Genomic DNA, 23,014 nt, shown 5'->3' on the forward strand with positions numbered 1-23,014 from the left:
CAAACAACTTTATTTAAGGACCCACTGTATATACTAGCTTATTCACCATAAAGTGGTCATAAAGAGTTTCATTGTCACTTACAAGCACATAAAATTTAGATTTTAGAAAAGAAATCACTATAATATATTGGGAACATTTGTATATCTAGAAAGACTATTGAACCAAAACATACTGAGAAAAATACAGTGTACACTTCAATTACTATATAAAGTATGAAAATTATTCTATAAAAGGAAAAGAAAACTTAAAAGCAAAGCTAGGTAAAGCAAGAAGTATATAATCTGATAAAGAAAAAGTTACCAAAACTATATTCCCACAACTTGTTGGGTGGGTACGTTAACATTTACTATCTACTACATGCCAGATATTGTAGCTATGTTCTCTTTACTCTTCACAGTAAGTCATCAGCTAGGTCACAATTTAAGGTGAGGAAACAGACTCAGAGGGATCAAATAACCTTCTGTAAATGACACATCTAGTTAAGTTGTAAAATCAAGTTCAATGCCAATTCCACAACTACAAACTCCATAACCTCTGCTTTGTTGTTGTTGTTGTTGTTGTTTTCATTTCATTGAAACCATACTTTCAGTTATAGAAGCTTAGATATAAAGTGATCAGTGGGCTAATATTTGTATGATTAGTGTGGATTTAAAACATAAGTAATGGCTGCAACAGTATTCTAAAAGCACAATCACCTTAATTTGTATCTTTTAAAAAGTAACTAAGTGTTCTGCCAAATTGATGGGTTTCTATGAGCAGTCCTAAGTAAGGAGCTTGTCAAAATACATTATGCAACTTAATGTTCTCAGGGCCCAGGACAGTGCCTGCTACCAAAGGATGCTCAGAACACCTTCAGAGAAAATGTAGCAATAACAAAATGAGGAGGTTGACAAATCTCCCTAAAACACAAGTTTTCAAGCTAGACAATACTCGAAAACAACCAGTTCAGCATTCTGGAAATCAACCAAAGCCATACACAGAGCTGTGCTTCTCCATGAAAAGTACTGAACTTCAGGTAAGATCAGCATGGCACAGGTCTATGGCGTTTCTGCTTGAGGCTGTTTCCATCCCCTTGTCACCAGCTCCAACAGTGCAACAGTTCAACGTAGAGTGCTGAGCCAGAAAACCAACAGCCTCAATGCCACTTCCAGGCCAGGTTCACTAGAAATGGGGTATTGTCCCTTAAAGTGGCAATCCCAGCAGCAAGAAAACACGAAGGCTTGAGGTTCTGCTAGCCTGAGGCTAAAGTCCTGTTAGAAGCAAGCAAGAGACCCGGAGACTAGCCAAGTTTTAATAGGGAGTTCTGGGAAGTGATTCTGGGAAGTGAGACAACCATAGCACCTTTGATAAACTCTCTACAGATATCCCAGGTTGACCAGAGATTCTGCACATGCATCGCAGACACTGGAGTGGGCTCATACCACCCACACATCCCTTGCTGACAGATATCACACCTATAAACACACAAAGAAGATGCAAGGGGGTCCTGCTGTAAGTAAAACCATGGCAGACAAGAAAAGTGCCTGCAATTTGAATGTGCTCCCCAGATCTACATACGGATCCATTAGCAGAAAGTGAAAGCTTTACTGACTTGAGGTCAACCTCTGATCAATCTTTGGCTAAACACAAAACTATTCTCCCTCAAGGGTGACCACTATGAAGCTAGGCTAAGCAACAAAAAAAACAAACAAAAAGCAAACGTGAATAGAGACAGCAGCAGCCACACAACAAGGGAGAGACAGCCTTCACAGATTTATTCCCGGCAAGTTACTATGCAAAACAAGTAAAATAACAATGCAGGAGCAACTAGAATCAGAATCCAGAATTGCTAAATTCTATTATTTGAAATCTAAAATATCAACCAAAAACTTGGAGACATGAGGAGAAACAAGAAAGTGTGAACTATACTTAGGACAAAAAACAGTCAATAGAATTTATCTCGAGCCATCTCCAAATATTAGATTGAACAAGTTAAGACTTCAAAGTAGCTACTGTATAAATATGTAAATTTAAAGAACTGAAGGAAACCATGTTTAAAGCATTAAAATAAAGTATGACACTGACAACTCAACAAAGACTCTCGAAAGAGATATAAATTATTACCAAAGAGAACCAAGTGAAAATTCTGGAGTTAAAAAGTACAATAAGTGAAATGAAAAAATTTACTAGACGGGTTCAACAGCAAATCTGAGCTAGCACAAGAAAAAAATCAGTACAGTTGATAGCTCAATAGAATTTAAGCAATCCAAGGAACAGGGAGAAAAAAAAAATCAAAGAAAATTTAACAGAGCCTCAGAGAACTGTAAAACAACATCAAGCTTATCAACATATTTATAATGAGAGAAGAGAAAGAAGTGGCAAAAATATTTTTTAAATAATGGCCTAAAACTTCCCAAATTTGGTAAAGAACAAAACAACTAATCTTTATATCCAAAAGTTCAACTAAACTCAAAACAAGATAAACGCGACGAGATCTAAATACATAGTATTCAAAATGCTCAAAGACAAAGAGAAAAATTTAAAAGCAGCAAACAACAACAACAAAAATGTAACCATACACAGAGAAAACAATGATAAACAGCCGGCTTCTCCTCAGTAACAATGAAGTCCAAACAGTGGACTGTCCAGAGTGCTGCAAGGGTGTGGGAGTGGGATTATCAGCCAAGCACTCTATAACCAGAAACTACTCTTCAAAACCGAAAGGGGAAATAAAGACATTCCATTAATTTTGTAAGACAAGAATGTGTTGCTAGAAGACATGCTTTACAAGAAATGCTACAGGAAGTCCTTCAGGAAGAAGGGCAGTGACGACACAGATGAAAACTCAAACCCGAAGAAGAAATGAAGAGCACCAGAAATGGTAACTATGTAGTTAGGTATGAGACTCTATTAATATTGTTTCTCATTTCTTCTCTTAAATTAATTTAAAAACATAAGATAATATAAAGTAATAATTTAACACTGGATAGCTAGGTTTATAACATACTGGGATCAAATATATATGATAATAAACAGCATTAAAAAAGGAAAAGAAAAAAAGACAAATTGGGACAAAGTTTGTATATTTTACCAGAGTTCTGCTATTATTATTCAGTTAGTATATAATAATATACTAAGGTGCATATTATAATCTCTAGAACCACCACTAAGAAAATTACTCAAAAATATAGTAATAACAATAAAAGCAACACAGAAATCAAAACTGTACAATACAAAAATTAACACAAAAGAAGACAATGACATACATAAGAAACAAAAATATAAGGCAAAAAAGAAATAATAGAGAATATTTTATGAATCTGACCCCAAGGGCAAGAGAAGTAAAGGCAAAAATAAATTAATGGGACTGGGTCAAACTAAAAAGCTTCTGCATGGCAAAAAAAAAAAAAAAAAAACGAAAGGCAACCAACTGAATGGGAGATGATATTTGTAAAACAACAACTCAGACAAGGAGTTAATATCCAAAATACATAAAGAACTCATACAGCTCAACACCAAACAAACAACCAATTAAAAAATGGACAGAGGACCTAAACAGACACTTCTCCCAAGAAGACATATAAATGGCTAACAGATATATGAAAAGATGGTCAACTTCACTAGCTATAAGGGAAATGCAAATCAAAACTACAATGAGATACCACCTCACATCACCTCCAACAAGTGTTGAAGAAGTTGTGGAATAAAGGGCACCCTCATTCACTGCTAGTGGGAATGTAAACTGGTACAACCACTATGGACAACAGTATGGAGACTGCTCAAAAAATGAAGAAGAGAGTTACTATATGGCCCAGCAATTCCTCTTCTGGGTATCTACCTGAAAAAATTGAAAACATGTATTTGCAAAGATATATGTACCCTATGTTCATGCAGCATTATTCATGGTGGCCAAGACATGGAAACAACCAAAGTGTCCTTTGATAGAGGAATGGATAAAGAAGATGTGGTACATATATACCATAGACTGCTGAGCCATAAGAAAAGATGAAATACTGTCATTTGTGACAATATGGATGGACCTTGAGTATATTATGCTAAACAAAATAAGCCAGTCAGAAAAAGCCAAGCAGCATATGATTTCACTCATATGTGGGATATAAAACTAAAACACAAGAAACAGACAACAGTATGGTGGTTACCAGAGGGAAGGGGGTACGGGGGAGTAAAGGGTAAAATGTATGGTGACGAAAGATGGATGATTTGATCTTGGGTGGTGGACACACAATGCAACATACAGATCATGTATCACAGAAATGTACACTTGAAACCTATAAGACTTTATTAACCAATGTCAACTAAGAAATTTAATTTAAAAATATTAAAATAAAAACCAAAAAGCAAAAAAATAACCAGTAAAAAAAATGGCAGACACAAATCTAACAATAACAATAATTACATTAATGTGAAAGGAATACGCACCCTACTGAAAAGACAAACCATCAGACTGGATAAAAGGCCTATTCCGACAACAAGATGTCCACGGAGGCAAATCACAGCTTCGAAGTAAAAGGGTAGGGAAAGATATGCCATGCAAACAGCAACCCTAAGAGAGCTGGACTCTCATAATCATGTCAGGTAAAAGAGATGTAAATAACCAACTTGATCTAAGTGACATTTATAGAACTCCCCAGCTAACTCAGCCTTGGACTTGACTGCATACAACATTATTCATAATACCCCAAACCCAAAAACCATCCAGATGCCCATCGACTGGTAAATAGATAAATCAAATGTGACACATTCATACAATAGACTATTACTTAGCAATAAAGGGTAACAAAAATCCTGATACATGCTATAATGTAGACAAATCTCAAACATTATGCTAATTGAAAGAAGCAGACATAAAAGTCTATAAATTGTATGATTTCAACGTTAAGTGTCCAGAACAGGCAAATGTAAAGAGCCAGAAAGCAGACCGGCAGTTTCCTGGGGACAGTGATGAGCAGGGAATGACTACTAACAAGCTCAGGAAAACTTTGGGAACAATGGCCATGTTCCGAAAGTGGACTGTGATAAAGACTGGACAACGCTGTAAATTTACTAAATATCACTGAACTATCCACTTGTAAAGGGTGAATTTTATTGCATATAAATTATAGCTGAACAAAGGTGTAAGAAAAAACATTGTGCAGTGGTTTCACTCAGGCAATAAACTACTGTCTGAAGACTGAAAAAGGTATTCCACTCCTTCATGAAAGAGCGTATCACCAAATACAAACTTAAATGCAAATCTAGCTCATCCAAGATGCTCATGTGAATGCTACAAGCATATCAATGCATCACTTATGACATTAATCCCATCAAATCATGCCACATCAACTTAAATATCAACATACAGAAGGCCAAATAGTGCATTTTAACCCTTTTGCCATGCAGTTACACATCTGCTTAGATACATCAACTGAATAATACTTCTGTGTTCTCTCAACAAATGTCTGCACAACTGTCTGGACTTTCATGTGTAAGCCATTATGATCTTTATGTCTGCAACTAGAAATTTCCTAGAAGACAGGGCAGAGCTATAAATACGACGTGTCCAACACATCACCACAGGGCCTACAGAGGCTTCTGAGAGATATGGGCCAGAGTGGCCTTTTGTTTTGTTTTTTGTTGTTGTTGTTGTTTGTTTTTCTTCATTGATTTTGAGAGAGAGGAAGGGAAAGGGAGAGACAGAAACATCGATTGGCCACTTCCTGGATGCCCCACACTGGTGATTTGACCCACAACCTGGGCATGTGCCCTGACCAGGAATCGAACTGACGACCTCTCAGTATATGGGTTGATGCTCAACCACTGAGCCACACTGGCCAGGCAAGTGTGGCCTTTTGTTTTCACCTTGCTTCGTGACTACAAGAGACTCTTCCTTTCACTGAGAAATGAAACATATTAATAGTTACTGAGTCTCATAGCATTTTTGAGCCATGCTAACACTGGCATGTATCAAACTAAAGAAGCTAATGTTCCAATGTGTCTACACAGAATTAACACTGCTTTCAAAAGTATTTCTCAAAATACTCAAATAGTTATCATGAACTCAACCAAGCCAATCCTTAATAAAGAGTATTTAAACTTAAGGAAAATAAACAAAACCAGAATATAAAAATATCATTTTTTTCTACTCACTGTCATCACATTACCCCAAAACCACAAGCAATAAAAAATTACTTGGAGATTAAAGTAAGTCTTGTAGGAACTTCAGAGTATTCAGACATACCAGAAATTTAATAATGTTCTCAAAAACCTAAGCACGACTGATAATGCCTAATGTGTTAGTAGCAGTTGTCCTTCAGATGACCTATCCTTTTGTCAAGGTCCGGTTCTCAACATACCACTTGCAGATGACTCCATTTTTCAGAAGAACAATCCTTCACAAGACGTTTGGTATACAGCACTGTAAATCATTGCTTACAATATTTTTCTGCCACTGTGAGAAAAATATAGGGGTGACTAAGGAAGACAATACAATTATAAAAAGGTCAGTACTCCATCTGATGCACAACAGTGGCTCCCCAATGACCAAGACTTTTGGGGGGGGGGGACCCACAATCATGGCATCAGAACATCAAGAACAAGTGAATTTTTCAGGTAAGACAAACTCAACCTCTAAGGCTCTCCCTTTACCTTAGAACCACAAGCAAAGGGACTTCTTCCCGAACAAATGTGAATTCCCTTACCATGCTTGGCAGACAGCAGACTCTCACATACTAAAGCAGTAGGGTCTAGGTTCCCCTATAATTCTACAGTGTCCTCTATAGAAGGATGAAACATTCTTAGTTGTTCCCAAGCATAAAGGCATTTCTAAATAAGTAATCCAGTTGTCCTCTATTTTCTAGACAGAGGTCAGCAGAAAGTAAATATTCTAGGCTTTGCTAGCCACTTGCAACTCCTGAACTCTGCTTCAATAGCACCCAGCAGGAAAGCAGTCAGACAACATGTAAATGAATGGGCGTGGCTACGTTCTAATAAAACTGTTTTTATAATAACAATTGGAAGATCTGATTCAATAAGTAAACTGTATAGTTTGCTGACCTTGCCCTAGAACAGAGGTGGGGAACCCTTTTTCTGTCAAGGGCCATTTGGATATTTATAACATTATTCAAGGGCCAAATAAAATTACCAACTTAAAAATTAGCCTGCTATATTTGGTCAGACTAATTTGGTGAGGCATGTGTTAGCTGGTATTGATTCAGAGGGCCCTCGCTGGATGTTTCCCACCCCTGCAATAATAGCTATTTAAAGCTAAAAAGGAAATTACAGATCAATATAACCCCACCCCCAGCCCTACCCCTCCCATTCCTCATTCTCAACAAGAAACTAAATTCAAGTTATTTGTTCAAGGTCATAGAGTACTTTTTTGCTGCTTTGTTCTTATGCATGAAGATGATTTTCTGAAATAAAAAAAGAAATGGTGAGGTTCTATTTCTAAGCATAGTATACTAGCATGTTTGTTGTTCATAGAAATAAAATGGAAGACTAATAAAATCTAACCCTGATCCCTCAAAAGTGGTTCTTCGTTTGCCCTTTATCTACACTTGAAATTTGGAAGAGTACACATATATCTAAAAATAGTACATTTTTTCTATATTCTGTACATGAGGAAAATTATAAAATATTTTCTTCTATATTTTGTTTAGAATTTTAATGTTTTCATATTAGTTTTCCAGAGTTTCTAAGTCTTTAAGTCCAAAGTTTCAACTGTTATATTGCCAGTCTCATTTAAATACTGCCATTCTCCATTTTAAACAAGACATCTCTACTTTCAACTACATATTACTAAGCAAACCATGTAAGCAAACATGATAGAACAACTATTTTTTCTCTCTTGAAGAACTTGGAAATTCCCTGATTGTCTGAGATAGCAAATCCTACTTAGCGTAATGTGTACCCACACAACTCTGAAATAGATTTCCAGCAATTAAGGAAATGGGGTGGGGGAAGTCCTTCAAATTCTCACCCCCTGAGTAACCTTGCTCATATGTGCTATGCTTGACAAGCTTTATTCCATAACAGGAATGAAGAGCATTTCCAGGCTCTTACAAATCAGGAAAGCTCTTTCTACTGGCAACATTAACAAGTATAAGCTTAACAGTTAAAAGCAAAGGCACAACCTGGCCGGTTTGGCTCAGCGGTTAGAGCCTCGGCCTGCAGTCCAGAGAGACCCGGGTTCAGTTCCCGCTAAGGAACCGAACTTCGGTTGCAGTTTGTCCCCGGCCCTGGTTGGGTCGTGCGGGTGGCAGCCACTCGATGTGTACCTTTCACGTTGACATTTCTTTCTTTCTCTCTCTCTCTCTCTCTCTCTCTCTCTCTCTCCTTCCCAATCTATCTGAACAAAAAATGAAAAAAAAAAAAAAAGTCCTTGGGTGAGGAAAAAAGCAAAGGCACCAGAGAGCCTAGCTGTTGGGACCTGGGCAACCAGCAATCTCCTCGTGCCTGATTTCCATGTCTATAAAATTGGGTCAATAATAGTTTCTATCTCACATGGCTTTTAGAATTAAATGAGCAAACTATGGAAAAAGCACTTTGAATATTGCCTAGTATACACCCCTGTGAATGGCTTACTCTTTTCCTCACCATAAACTAACACAGCCTTCCTCTTGCCACCAGCCTCCAACAAACCATAACCATGGAAGGCAGTATGATTTTTAAAAATGCTGAAGACCGTTCCACAAATACCATCTCAAACAAGATACAAAGTCAATTCATCTAAATATCTGTGGCCACTTTCTCCTCTGTAAAATGAGGAAGATGAATTAAACGACCTCCCAGGTCTGTCCTTCCCAGCTGTAAAGCCTGGGTCATTCTCTTGGAGAGGCACATAAGAAACTAGCATCATAAGAAAAAACTCCCTGGTACACTGGCATCATTTAACTACCTGAGTATCAGTTCAGTTCATTTTTATTTAAACTATCAAATACTGCCCCGATTTTACATTTAATCTATTTCTATTTTAATAATATAACTATTAAGCAATTATATGATGATCTCATCTTTTTCTTCACTGGTCAATCTGAAAGAGTTGGAAGAAAAGCACACTACAAAATGCAAAATAAGTATATTTGAGTAAATTTACATTCTAATCATATAGACACCCAAAAATATTATGTGTATATAGACACCGAAGTACCATAAAAATCAAGCTTTGGGTCTATGAAGCAGTTTCACACTTAACACCTGCTATTCTAATTATATTGCAGCCAACTATTTTATCACTATATATTTTTAAAATGTATTTGCATGGCAGCATAGCCTTAGAATAAAATTCTAGAATTTTCCAGAACAAAAGTCATCATAGAAAATGTCTTAGAACCTTCTAAACACTTTAAAAAAAATTTAAGTTGAAAAAACAGTCTAAGTTAATGCAATGCTGCACCACATATAAGCCTTAAGCCTAATGGTCGAGGTCTTCCTTCTGAAAGACTGACTTGAGTATTGAAAAGAAAGGAGCCTATCTGAGTGTAAGTTTCTGTTCTACAGTGAATATGAATAATGGCTAACAGTGTTACAAACCTCGAATGCTTTATAAGACTATCTGAGCATCGTCTGTAATTGGCACATTATTAATATGCAAAAGAGTACTGTTAAAATGTTTTAAAAGATTAAATATGTGAATGAAAAAATAAGGCACTTAATTTACTCATAAAAATGTTTTTCAGATAACACAGAATCAACTTTAACCCAGACTTGCTCAAATTACATTGCATTCTAAATATGATGCTTAGCATTGTATGTATGTGATAGCAGATTCTATGTACATTGTTTTTTTCTACTCTATGGTGAGATAAAATTATACCTCATCAGAACATATTTTGAGCAAAGATGTTCTAAAATAAAATCATTGCTCTGATTAATCATATTATTACATTTTATATTTGCTTTAAAAAAGAAAAAAGCATTTGGTTAATAAGCATTCAAAGAGCATCTCTGCTCTCAACATGAGCTGAAAAATAATTATCTGAAAAAAAATTGGGAGGCTTGCTATACTAAATTTTTTCTCCTATTTTTCTCCTAGTCAAACTGAATAATATCAGCTACTTACATGATAGCTCCTAATAACTTCAAATCGCTTTTTCACCTACATCATCATGACCATTTTTAAGTTCTTACTTATTTCCTTTCTAGCTACAGTCATATGTAATTTTTTTTAATAAGCTGTGGAGTTCTTCTCTACAAGATTTCTGACTTTTCCAATCTCAAAGCTGTCAGCATGGAACTGCTGACCTAATATTCAAATGTGAAAAACAATGCATAACAGCTGGAATTCTATCTGAAAATCACTGGACTTAAACCTCTTCTACTCATAAACTCAACAAGAAAGTCCACGTAGCAGGAAAACCCGGTCTTCAAACAGGAGAGCAGGAGCTGGAGAGAAGGTACATATCAGAACCTAAATAACAGTGAAGACCAGAGCACTTCATGTCAGCCCCACGATTGTGACGTCGACATTTTTATAACAGTTCAATGATAATGAAAAAAGACCTCACAATTACTTTCCTGAGAACTAGATGCAGACAGAATATTATATTTAAATTCTATGTTGTCCAAAAGTGAGGCAAGGTTTGAACGAGTTCAGTTGGACAAATAAAGAAAGCAGCACAGTGGTAAAAGTTTTCCTTTCCAAATTATTTTCTGCACTGACCTCGTTCTTCCAAATCCCAATCCCTGAGTAGTCAGGACAAAAAAGAGACATACCAGTAATCAATGCTGAGTACTTTATGCAACATCAAAATGCAGACAAAAGTTATATACAGGCATTCCTCGCATCCTCTGCAAAGCATGTACAACCCACGACTTTGACATAAACCCGTTTTTTATAGAAAGTGACAACTCTGTGTATTGAGTGTTTACCGTGTGTCAGGCTTTGTGCCAAATGCTTACACTTGCCATGTCATCTAATCTTCACCCATTATCTCTAGTTTACAGACAGGAAAGCAAAGAAACCAACACAGCTAAGGCCACACAGCTAGTCCTTGATAGCCTGAGGCTAAACACTTTACCATTATATTAATTAAAGTACTGAAGAGATAAACTCTAGGAATCCAGTGGCAAAATCTCATGTAAAACAAAGTTAATAATAACTACAGCATATCCTTGAATAACCTCGTTTTATTCAGAGTTGTTTCGTTACAACTTTGGGGTTTTTTTTTAAATATTCACCCAAAGGAGAGGGAGAAACATCCACTAGTTGCCTCCTGTTATGTGACCTGAACAGGAATTGAACCCACAACCCTTCGGTGCATGGGACAATGCTCCGACTAACTGAGCCATACCAGCCAGGGTTTATTACAACTTTGATGAGATGCCACAGGAAACTAATTCTTGTTTGTATCAATTAGCCTACGGTTTCATTATACAGTTTTGCTTAAAGTTGCAGAATCTACTAAGGATGTTAAATGAGGACTTACTGTACTTAGTTTATCGGTTCAGGCAATTAAAATTTTGCATTATAACAGGTTTCTCAATCACAGACTACCAATTATTGGAAGACACATTTGCTACTCAGGGCTCCAAATGTAAACAAATTTCATGAAGAGAGATCATCTTTAACCCTCTGGTTTGCTAAAAGGCTAACATAAATATTGTTTTGTTGAGCACAGATAGATGACGAAAACAGTCTCTTTAGACGTATAATTTATACCCAGATAAGATGACAGACCTGTAGGAGAATAATTACAATGCAGTATCAAAAGGAGAGTAAAGCACCTGTAGACACACAAGCAATGAGGAGGCCCACTGTTATGTTGGGAGGAGGGATAAAAAGGGGAGAAGAGAATAGGAAAGGGGGAAAAACTCAGAGAATAATGAAATCTTCTTTGGCATAGACAGCTCCCACACAGATTAAGAAAACAGAATGGAAATGGAAAGGAGGAAGAGAAACTTTCCAGAAAGAAAAGCAAGCATAGAAAGGCTGAATTTGCATGCTGAGCTGCTGAAATGGCAATAACGTTTCATCAGAAAGACTGGAGAACCTGAAAGCCAAGCTGTGGAAAGTTTGTCCCAGCCAAACTCAGGACTTTGGACTTCATCTCATGAGGCAATGGGCATCCACAGACCCCACGTGTGGATCTTGGCTATGCTCTGATCACTCTCCTAAGTGCTACTTCTCACACTGTAATAAAGCTGGCTCTCAGTGCGAGAAAAGCAGCTCTTTCATAATTTTTTATGGTGTGTTCAGAGCTAAATGCACTCAACCAATAACAATGAAAAACAACTACACCAAATTCTCAAAATATGTTTATCAAAAGGTTAATACTTAGTATTTTCCACACTGATTTCCAATCTTAAAGTAGATGAGCCTTTGAAACCCTAGGCCCAAATTCAACTAAAATAGGTAACACCTGTTTTCTCCTTTTCCAAAGCTTTGAAACATGGTCACAACGATGACTGACATAGCACAAAAACAGCCCTTTATCTAAGGGGACTAACATGGAGCCCCTGCAAGTCCCCAGCTCTTCCATTCTGTTACCCAAGAGTGCAAGCAAAGACTTGGAAGGCGGTGGGGAGGAGTGATCAGCAAGGAATAAGGGACTGCCAGGGAGGATGGCGCTGCCCTGCTGCCACATTCATCACAATCACACGTGGGCATCCTCTGGCTCTGGAGCTTGCCACAGTGTCCTGAAGACCTAGGACAACATGCAAAGTCTTTCTTCTGAACGCCAAGTGTTTGTCTCATGCTCCTCTGAAATCCTTATTCAACCTCACAAAGGATATGTCAGTGTTAACCTCTACCCACCTGCATCGTGCAAAGAGACACCAAAGACAAAGGTTCTATCTGGTTTATATGGCCGAGGGTGAAGAGACTAGAGTTCAACAAACTGCACTCCTACATACTGAACAGATCAGCCCAGTGGTGTGGCTCAGTGGTTAAGCGTCAACCCATGCACCCAGAGGTCGCTGGTTTGATTCCTGGTCAGGACACATGCCCAGATTGTGGGCCTGGGGGCATGCAGGAGGTGGCCAATCGATGTTCTCTCTCATCGATGTTTCGCTTTTTCTCTCCCTTTCCCTTCCTCTCTCTCTAAAATCAATACAGAAAAATTTAAAAAAAAAAAAACTGAACAGATTACCCATCAAGTCAAACTCAATCTCACTTATGCACCAAATTTATGTCCTGCCCTTTAACAACCCAGTTCTTTTCATACTTTTCTACTGAAGAACCTCTAATATCAGAGAAGTATAAACTCCATCTCCTTATGGGAGCAGAGTCTGGGCATGCTGAATTTTAAATCCATGCAAATTCTTATATTCCTCCACAATAGACGCCTATATTGTACTGTTTACTTGCATAATACTTTAATACATGAATACACACATGTATGCATCTTCTCCCTGAAGTAAAATTCATATTCCCGAAAGCCACATTATGTTTATGTGTGGTTTTACATATCTATAGGACTATACCAAGCTCAGATGAGGAACCAAGAATAAATCAAACGATAAGAATCAAATTCTTATATTTTAAGAATTAAAACTACCATTGAAGCATAATAAATACATAATCTAAGATCATTTTTAAAGTATAAATCTTCTATTGTTGACCTCACTACAAAACGCAAGACAAATACGTCAGACTATTTTCCAAGGCAGCCTAAGCAGAGGCTCTGTGTTTCATGAAAACCCCTAGTGACAGCATAAGCAGCGTGAGCAATGCAATCATCGCAGCGAGCAGGCTGCGACTGACGCCCCTCTGTCTTCTGGTTTCCTCTCCCCATTTCAGAGCTCACTTTATGAGCTAGGTCTTCTGTAAGCCAAAGCTGTGGGTCACCAGTAAAGCAAAACAAACATGATATTCCAACTGTCACAGTTAGATACAAAATAAATGCTAAAAAATTCATGTTAGTAGCTAATGTTTCCCTTGCTTTAACCACCAAATTGTGCCTAAGAGAGTCCTCAAATACATTTTTAGAAGGAAAGCAGACTTTTTTTAAAGTGTCACACCTTTGCACTTTCTTGCGTTTGTTTACTCAGTTTTTCCAACCGAAACAGCTTTCCATCATTCTCATCTGCCCAGTGAGCTAACTCCCTGGCTCAGATACCACCCCTTTCTTAAAGTCCTCCCACAACCCCAGTCAAGGCGACCCCTCCTCTGGGCCTGGTAAGGCTGCAGTCTCACCAACATGACTTTAGTAAGCTGTCTTGTGCTAATCTACTCTGATCTCTTCTTTGTAGATCATTCTGGAAAGACTCTGTTCCCCCTCTCCATTTCCACCCTGTTTTCTTACTCAGTGTGAAAGTTGTCTCTGCCAAAGATTTCACTTCTTCTCTGAGTTTTCCCCTCCTTTATTCTCTTCTTCCCTTTTCATCCCTCCCCACAACATACACTGGGCTGAGAGTTTATAACTGCCTTGGTCAAGCAACTTTCTAAACTCTTGCTAATGGGCCGGTATCCAATTTATTTCAAGTTCTTTTAGCAAACTTTAAAAACATTAAAATTTCAGAAAACAAAGATGTTTGCTCTTAAAACTTAACTGCACTACTAAATTTGGACAGATTTGCTGGACCGTCATGATCTGATTCCTAATTCTCCCACTCCAATCTCTTACCTGTCTCCCTCTTTCCTTTCTTCCCCTGAATAAAATGTCTTATGCACCCTGGCCGGTTTGGCTCAGCGGTTAGAGCGTTAGCCTGCGGTCTGGAGAGACCGAGTTCGGTTCCCGCTAAGGGCATGTACCTCGGTTGCAGTTTGTCCCTGGCCCTGGTTGGGTCGTGTGGGTGGCGACCACTCGATGTTTCTTTCTCTCTCTCTCTCTCTCTCTCTCTCTCTCTCTCCCCCCCCCTCCCTCCCACTCTATCTGAACAAAAAATATCATAAAAATGTCCTCGGGTAAGGATTAAAAAAAAAAAAGTCTTATGCGCTAGTAATGGAGAATAACTTAGAGTAGCTTAGATATCCCAAATTATCCCAAATTACATCACAGGTTCTACCCTAGGGTGAAATGCATTCACCCTGCCCTATAGCTTCTCAGATAATTTCTCAGCCTTAAGAATCCAGCTCAGATGATACTTTTCCTTCCCTGAATCACCCTCCTGTCCTATTCCAAACTGCCCCCCACACACACACACACACACACAAATCAGGACAAAATATGATCCGCGGTCTCTGTGCCATACCTCTCTGCTCTTCACTCACTGTCGTAGCACAGTTACATGGTTACCTATCTCCCTTCCTCAATTCCATACTTTCAGGGTTCTAGTCGGATTACCATTCTACCTGTCACCTAAAATCATTGCACATGAAGGTATTCCAAATATCTGTTACGTTGCACATTTATTTGATACAGAAAGAAAAAGAGTATTATTATTATCTAAAAACATGCATTTCTCAAGATAGTCATGTTATCTAAATTATAAAGCACAGGTGACCCCTAAACAAAGCAGGAGTTAGGAGTACTCAAAAATCCAAACCTAAGCTGCCATTCCTGTCACCAAACAGATACTTTACTGTAAGATTTACCATCAACTTGACTTCTCTTTAATACAAAGTCTCACCTCTTAGATTTCTGGGATGAATCTGCTTAGTTCGAGGCATCTTCTTTGATTCAAGGGCCCCTTTTTCTTCTTAGAAACTGTTCACCAAAAGGTAGCTCCATAAACGTAATGTCCATCAATTAATCCATGTGCTGAAAAAAAAGGAAAAACGAAAAATCACATTTTACTACCATCAAAGGAAAGACACTTCAAAGGTGATGGCTTAATACAACACTAACCTAAACTCAGTAAAAGGTAACCAAGCTGGAGACTGCTGCAAAAGATTATTTACTAACTTTTAATTAAACACCATTTTGCCAATATCTGGGCTTTCTCATCAAGTAAACAAAAAAAAAAAAAAAAAACACCCACTGTACCTTTATCAAAGAAGAGTGAAAAAATTCACCAAATTGGGTTTTAAAGTAACATTACCAAGTACAATTAAAGTACCTGGCTGTAAAAGGAATATGCTGTATATAGTGTATGTCTGCCCATTCATAAACTCTTTAGGGACAGGGACAATGTCTCACTCATCTTGTTTCACTGAGTTAACTCAGTTAATATATCGTGGTTGCTGTTGTGGATGCTCCCCATTATTCTAGTTCTCCCTTCTGGGCTCATGGTAGGACTGAACTTTCTGCCTCCCTGTGTTTAGCTAAAATGTGTGACCAGTTATGACTATTGACCTGTGAGTAGAAGAGACATGCACTGCTTCCTGGTCAGAGCGTTGTTATAGAAGCAAGATCCTCCAGAGCTCCTTTCCCTCCGCATGGGACAGCCACTATTCTAGACAGTGTGTCTGACATTACAGAGCTGAACGTCCACTAACCCAACATGATCATGTAGCATAAGAGAGAGACCTCTGTTATTTTAAGTCTCTGAGGTTTGAGAGCTGTTTATTACAGCATAACCTAGTCTGTCCTCACTTAGACATTTTAAAGACAATGATCTGAAATATAATATGCCAAGACAGTAATAATCTAAAGTCTAATCATCTCTCTCCCCAAAGCTGCTACCTGGCCTTCTCTTCCACAAGGTCCTCAAGGATCTTTGAGCTAAAATTTTAGTTTTAACTTCCTGCAATATGGCTGATATGTGAAGCCCATAAACATAATTTTTAATCACTAAGCAAAGACCAATAATGAAATAGGAATGCTTTGTTTAAAACTTGTTATAAACTTGTTATATCCTGTGCTGTAGAAGAAACAAGAGAATACTTACTGAGCACCTACTGTGTACTTGTATACTTTCTACATATTACCTAATTTAATCCTAGTAACTGGTAAGGTAGCTATTGTTTATCCACTTTATAGATAAGAAAATTAAGCTGGAGAAAGATTAACTAACGTGTCCATGGTCAGCAACTAAGCAAAGTGACACCACCCGACTCGGTTACTCTCAGTGCCTATTACCTCAGCGGAGATAATACCTATTGTCAGGGTTTTATTAAAGAGACTGTGTAACACAAGTTATGACTATATATTTTAGTGTCAAACTAGACTAGGTTCAAAGCCAGGCTTTAACCCCTTATTGTGTAATCTTGTTCAAGGTACTTAACCTCTCCAAAGATCTGATTTCCCAAACTGCGAAACTCCGGAATAGATCCACCTCATAGGGTGTAAGGACTAAACAATGTGCCACTGCCTGACACACGAAAATACTCAAATATTAATTCTCCTTAAGAAAGCCTATATGGGAGTGACTATAGCTAATAACTCAGGATATGGTTATAGAAATTTATGGTTTCATTGTAACAGAAAACAAATAGAAGAAAGGCTACAATTAACTTCAGTATCTTATCCCTGATATGGCTAAATGTGGGCACTGCCAAAAATATATGCCATTTTTTTAAATGCATGGGGAAGAATATGAAATATGGTGACCCAATACTATGTATGTACTTCATCTAGCACTGTGCTAAATCATCTATAAAATACATGATTTCTCAACTCCCTGCTAGTTAATGACATCCACCATCCAATTCATTAAGCTTCTGATTCAATAGAAAATTTAGAGACATTAGGACCAAATAGATTGTATGTTTAAATACGTTCCTTGTTAAACTTGAAGCTTTTTAAAAAAATAATAATAATAAACGTAAAGCTTTTAAATGGTCACGATATTTGGAAGTTTTAAAGCTAGTACTCCGATTGTAATAGTCACGTGATTCCCATAAGCTGAAGAGCAAAATGTAAAATATGCAAATTCCCAATCAGTAACAGCTTTCTGTTACCCCATTCACTGCCTACCCACTGTCCCTAGCTGTCCATCCCATGTTTAAATCCTTGGGGTTGGGGGGAAGGGACAGTGGGTATTTTCAAAGACTACAGCAGCACTGTAGCGACCAGGACCAGTGACAAATCATTCCTTTACAGGAAAGAAATTTATACCACATGGAGCAAAAACATGACATGATCAAAAAGCGTAAAGACAGTTGCAAGGAGAAAAAACATGAATGAATGTGGAGGGCGGAGCCTGGGAAAACCCCTCTGCAACGCTGCACTGAACAAAGCACTTCGCATGCCAGGAGGGGGGGGGTGGAAGTGCCAGCTCAGGAAGGAGCCCGGAGTGGATGAGCAGAGCAGGAGGACGACGAGATGAGGCGAGCGCGGCAGCCCTGAGACTCCTCCTCGCCGCCAGCTCCGCCAGCGCCCCCTCCCCTCTAGCAGCAACTCCTTCCCCAGCCCGACCCCAAAGGAAGCCTGAAGCGACCCGCGCCTAAACCCACCGCCCCTTCCCAACTGCTGCAGGCGCGTACTCCCAACCCGGAAAGAAACTACCCAGGTGGCTGGCTGGGAGTAAACAGGCACTTAGAGCAAAGAACGAAAGGAAAAGCCACAAAGCCGGGAGGTTGGGAAGCCGAGGCCTGGTTCCCCTCTCCCCCCCACCCGCTTGCAAAATGCGTCTGCGGCTGGAATGCGGGTGGGGAAGCTGGGTCCCTCCGTACCTGCTCAGCTCGCAGGACCGCAGCTCGGGCCGCTCGCGCGCGGCGAGGGCGCCCAGAAGTGGCAAGCGTCTCCCGCACGCAGCCATCCCCTCTGCAAGGTCGGCGGTTGCACACACACGCATACACACACGCGCGCCCGCACGCCCCCCGCCCGCCGGGGGGATGTGGTCCTGCCCACCCCACCGCACCCCGCCGCCCTCCCTGCTGCAGCGCCCTCGCCGCAGACCCGCGCCGAACCTGCTGCCAGGACGCCCGGCGGAGCGGCAGCCGCTGCAGCCGGCCCTGGAGCTGCGCTGCTGATGGCGGCGGCCGGAGCTCGGAATCTCCGCGACCCCCGCGCGGCGGCGGCGGCGGTGGCGCCAGGGATCCCTGCTTCACTTGACAACCCCAAACACAAACATAACCCTCTCCTGCGGCTGCTCCCAGCCCCTGGCTCCGTTCCCCTCCCCGCCGCCGCCGCCGCCGCCGCCCCAGCAGCAGCCACACTAAAGGCCGGCGACTGGCACTCACACCACCCAGCGCTGAAATATTAAACAGGGGAGCTGGCCGGGGGGCGGGGGGGGAGCGCGGAGCGCGCGGGCGCGGGCCGCAAGCGCCGAGCGGGGGAGACGGCCGAGCTCGCCGACGCCCCCGGCCGCGGCATGACCGCCGCCGGAGAGCAGCGTCCCGGAGGCCGGGCGGCGAGGCCGGGGCGCGCACCGCTGCGCGGCGAGACGGGGCGGACGGCCCCCGGGGACCGTGGGACCAGGGGCGAGGAGGGCGGGTGCGGGCTTTACCTCTCCCCCTGGACTGAGTAGGGCACGTTTAGCGTCTTTAGGGGCGACGGGAGAAGCGCGGGCCGGGCGGCGCGGGGGAGGGAGGGCGAAGGTCCGAGGCTTTCCCGTGGGTGGGCGGGGCGGCAGGGGATCCCCGGGGGCGGGAGCGGGGAGGCCGCGGGCTGCGACACGCGGGCGGGGTAGGGGGCGTCCCCTGGTGGGGACTGAGGCCGGAGCTCTGCGGGGGAAGGGCGAGGGTCACCCCGGGTGCTGAGGCCCAGCTGGTCGGGCGTGGCCGCCAGCCAGCCCTGGAGTAGGGGTAGGGTGGGCGCCCCACTCCCGGCTCGGGTGGAGCCCGGAACCCCGGGTCTCCCCAGTGGGGCGGGCCCGAGAACGCGTCTCACCCAGTTGCCCGCCCGCGGCTCCGCCCCGCCGGGCAGCCTCAGGGGGGGCGGAAGGAGGCAGCGGCGCGGCCCGGGGGGGAGGGGCTGGGTTAGGGACTCGAGGGGCGGGAGCCCGGGGTCGCGCTGGCTCTGGGACTGGCGCCCGGCGGGGGCGGAGGGGCGGGCCCGGCCGGTCACGCGGCCCGGGGAAGGCCTAGCCCGGTCGCGCAGTTGGGGCCGGTTGGTTCGAGAAGAGGGGCGGGGACCGGCGGGGCGGTAGTTTCTCTTTACCTTCTCTTTACTTTCTGAAGCAGGATGTGGGCCGGGCCGGTGACGTCATGGGGTCTCCCAGCCCCGCCCCCCGCCAGGGCCGAATGGGGGTGGGGAGGGGAAAGGGGGGCACCCCAAGGGGGTTTCCTCAGCAACGCGCTGAGGGAAGGGGAAAGTCATTGTGAAACTTGAAACTCATTAACTCTGAAAAACAACTTTTAAAAAAACGGGAGGGAGGACGGCTTGTTGGTTTGGAGGGTGGAAGGGGGCATATTATTAACCCTGAACTGAAACCACTTTTTGGTGGCGGCTGTTCTATTAAAAGATTGAGGAAAGCCCAGGTTATTCCAGAGGCCGCTCCAAAGCCCGCTGGTGGTTCCCAGAGCCCGAGCGGCGAGCGCAGTTAACCCCTGCCTGTCCGCCTGACAGCCTGGGGCAGGAGAGGGGTGTTTAAGGTCAAAAAAGCAGGGTGCAGGGCTGGGCAGCCGACCTGCTCCAGGGAAGCAGGAAGAAGAGAAAGGGGGAAAAGGGAGTAATTACCATAAACCAGAGTTTGACCCCAGCTGCTAGAAAGCAACAGAGGAAGTAAGGAGTGGAAATCTATGGAAAAGAAATCAGGAGGGGCTGGACCTGGGTAACGAACGAAGGATTTTCGGGAGATAGACTTAAAGAATGTTAGAAGTTTGGGGTTCAGAAATTCCACATGTGCATCTGAAGAAGCAGGAAAAAGATTGGTTTAGGAGCCACGCTGAATTTGGGAGGAATAAGGTAAAGCAAAAACTTTGATGCAGAAAGATTTCTCAGATTAAACCAAACTGCTTTCCCCTTTTAAGGAACAAAAATGCTAAACGACCGTGTACACCCATTACGCTGGCCATCTGTGCAAACTTGAATTGTTATGTTCCCTGGGGCTTCCATAAAGACGTCTAGGTTTTTCCTTCTAGAGTTCACCCCTATAATTCCCCTGAGGAAATCCTACCTCTAGCTCATTTGAGCTAAGAAAAGCTTAAACGCACAAGAATGGGAATAATTAAAAATGGAATACCCAGTAATAGCGAGCTTGTACCTCCAAATAATGTCATGTAAAGGGGGGAACATGCCTATTAAAAACTAACTTTGGTCATAAGAGCAAAGATCATCCAATAACTGCCTAAATTTGAAATGATGTTTAGCATAATATGCTTCCAACCTTGCAGTGAAATAATGCAATTTTTATTTGCGAAGTGATATAATCATCTCTTATGAAATTTAATGGGTTGCAATCACAAACAGCGTGTAATATAACTTCCCAACTGGGTATTTAAATAGAAAATGAACATTTATTTACTTGTGAAAATATACCTAATCTGTCAGAGGATAAAGATTACGGTAGCTACATTATTAATTCTACTTTGTGTCACTTATAAGTGGAAAAATGCTGACTGTAATTTTAACCCAATGGTTGTTGAACATAACAGAAATACATACTGTAAACAATGTTTGTAAGGGATTTGGTATTGCTGTGAACTTTCTAACAAATTAAAAATGCAATTTTGTCATTTCAATTTGTTAAACAACTTTTTTCTGTCTACTCACAATTTAACTCTTGAGTAATAAATCAACATTAAACTTTTAAATGTATACAAATACCGAACAGTTTCTTATTTTCTATTCATGAGTTAATTTTCTAAATGCAATTTCTTTTTCTAATTCTGCCTCCACTTCTAACTTCCTAGTTTTTCAGAAAGCAAGGAAAGCCAGCTAAACTAGAAGGTAGTTAATTTCGGCTTGTTTTATGGCAAATTTAAATACGGTTTTTCAAATTGTATCTTATAAACGGAGAATGGAGAAAAAAATTTTTTCATAAGATAAATTTACTGACTAGTAAACAGCAGCTTGAACTGCCAAAAATTCTGAAATGGGGGAGATGGCCTTACACTGCAAAAAGTGGGGGCGCCTAGGAGCCCATTTCTGTCTGGCTACATCCCTACTGGCCATGTGAACTCTTTTGGAACCCCACTTCCCTTCGGGGCTGGGGTTCAAGTGAGGGCAGTGTCACTGCGAAGCTCTGCACACATTTTCCTTGCTGAGCAATGTTGGGAGGACTTAAGTCCACCCCGAGGCTTTGTCGCGGGACTCCACCGTCCACCGCGTCCACCGGACTCCGCGCCACCACCGCTACCCGCGCGTCCCCAGCCAGGGTTCCCACGCGGCCGCCCGGCCCGGCCCCGATCCGGCTCCCCCCTGGCGCGGCCCCGCGGCCCCGGCCCTCCGCCCTGCGCGCGGCCCGGCAGCGCCACCGCCACGCGGAGATCCCGGAGGTTCCTCCCCGGCGGCCGCCGGGTCACGCCGCCGCCCGTCCCTCCCCTCCGCCCTCCGCCCTCCGCGCGCGCTGGGCTTTCCTGTCCACCGGCTGAATCTCCTCCTCCTCGGGGCGACCCCGCGACAAAACCTTCCTCACATACCCTGCCAGCACTGCCCGACGCCCGGGCTCTTCCCCAGCCAGACGCCAGACAAAAGAACCATGAGAAAACTTACCCGAACTGCAACGCAAAAGTCTGATCCACTGCTTCCTGGGTTTAACTTTTAATTTTAAAAACAACAAAAGCAGAAACCAAAAGCCTCCTAGGTTGGAAGTGGGCGTGAGAGGAAATGCTAGGGGGAGGCGCTTGGTTTCCTCGGCTGCTTTTGCCCCCCTCCCCCTCCTTTTCTGGCCCCTGCCTCCGGCTTTGATGTTATCTATTGCACCGCCTACGTGGGTTTATACCGTGGGCTCTGCGCCGAGAATGATACACAGATATTTGGCACTTTCTATGCTGGTTTGAAGAGAAGGAAGCAGGTGGTCACAGTCAAGGATCCTCACTTCTTAGCCCCACAGTGAGAAAGGAGCATTTGCCCTGTCTTCCCATTGTTACCTGCACCGAAATGAACAATCCACCTATCTGGTAGTATTCCTGGAGACTTTATTTCCCTCCACTTCAGCACAGACTCAGAACAAGGTAGTATTGTATGTTTTCTGAGGCTTTGGTTTTTAGATATCAATTTTGAGAGTAAATGTTTCCCTCCTTAGAGAGACCTGCGGCCTTGAAGAGACAAGAATATACCTCTGAAGGAAATAAACTCCATAATAACATGCTTTTCATATACCATTCCTATAGGTCAGAATATCCAGCACCCTCCCCCTCACATTATGGAAAGCTTGTAACTGTTG

At 42.0% G+C, this 23,014-nt stretch overlaps 1 protein-coding gene across 1 annotated transcript in view; it reads right to left on the reverse strand.

Moving 5' to 3' along the window:
• HIVEP1 (HIVEP zinc finger 1) overlaps window positions 1-22,444 on the reverse strand; it is a 150,134-nt gene extending 127,690 nt beyond the window's left edge. The window contains exons 1-2 of the mRNA XM_036256173.1: window positions 22,342-22,444; window positions 15,491-15,621 (exon numbers count right to left, since the gene is read on the reverse strand). Coding sequence (XP_036112066.1) covers window positions 15,491-15,530 — 40 coding nt within the window. The 5' untranslated portion in view covers window positions 15,531-15,621; window positions 22,342-22,444. The remainder of the gene's footprint in view (window positions 1-15,490; window positions 15,622-22,341) is intronic.
• Window positions 22,445-23,014: the final 570 nt, after the last annotated feature.

This window comes from Molossus molossus, unplaced genomic scaffold (genome assembly GCF_014108415.1).
Source record: "Molossus molossus isolate mMolMol1 unplaced genomic scaffold, mMolMol1.p scaffold_m16_p_12, whole genome shotgun sequence".
NCBI classification, from domain to species: Eukaryota; Metazoa; Chordata; class Mammalia; order Chiroptera; family Molossidae; genus Molossus; species Molossus molossus.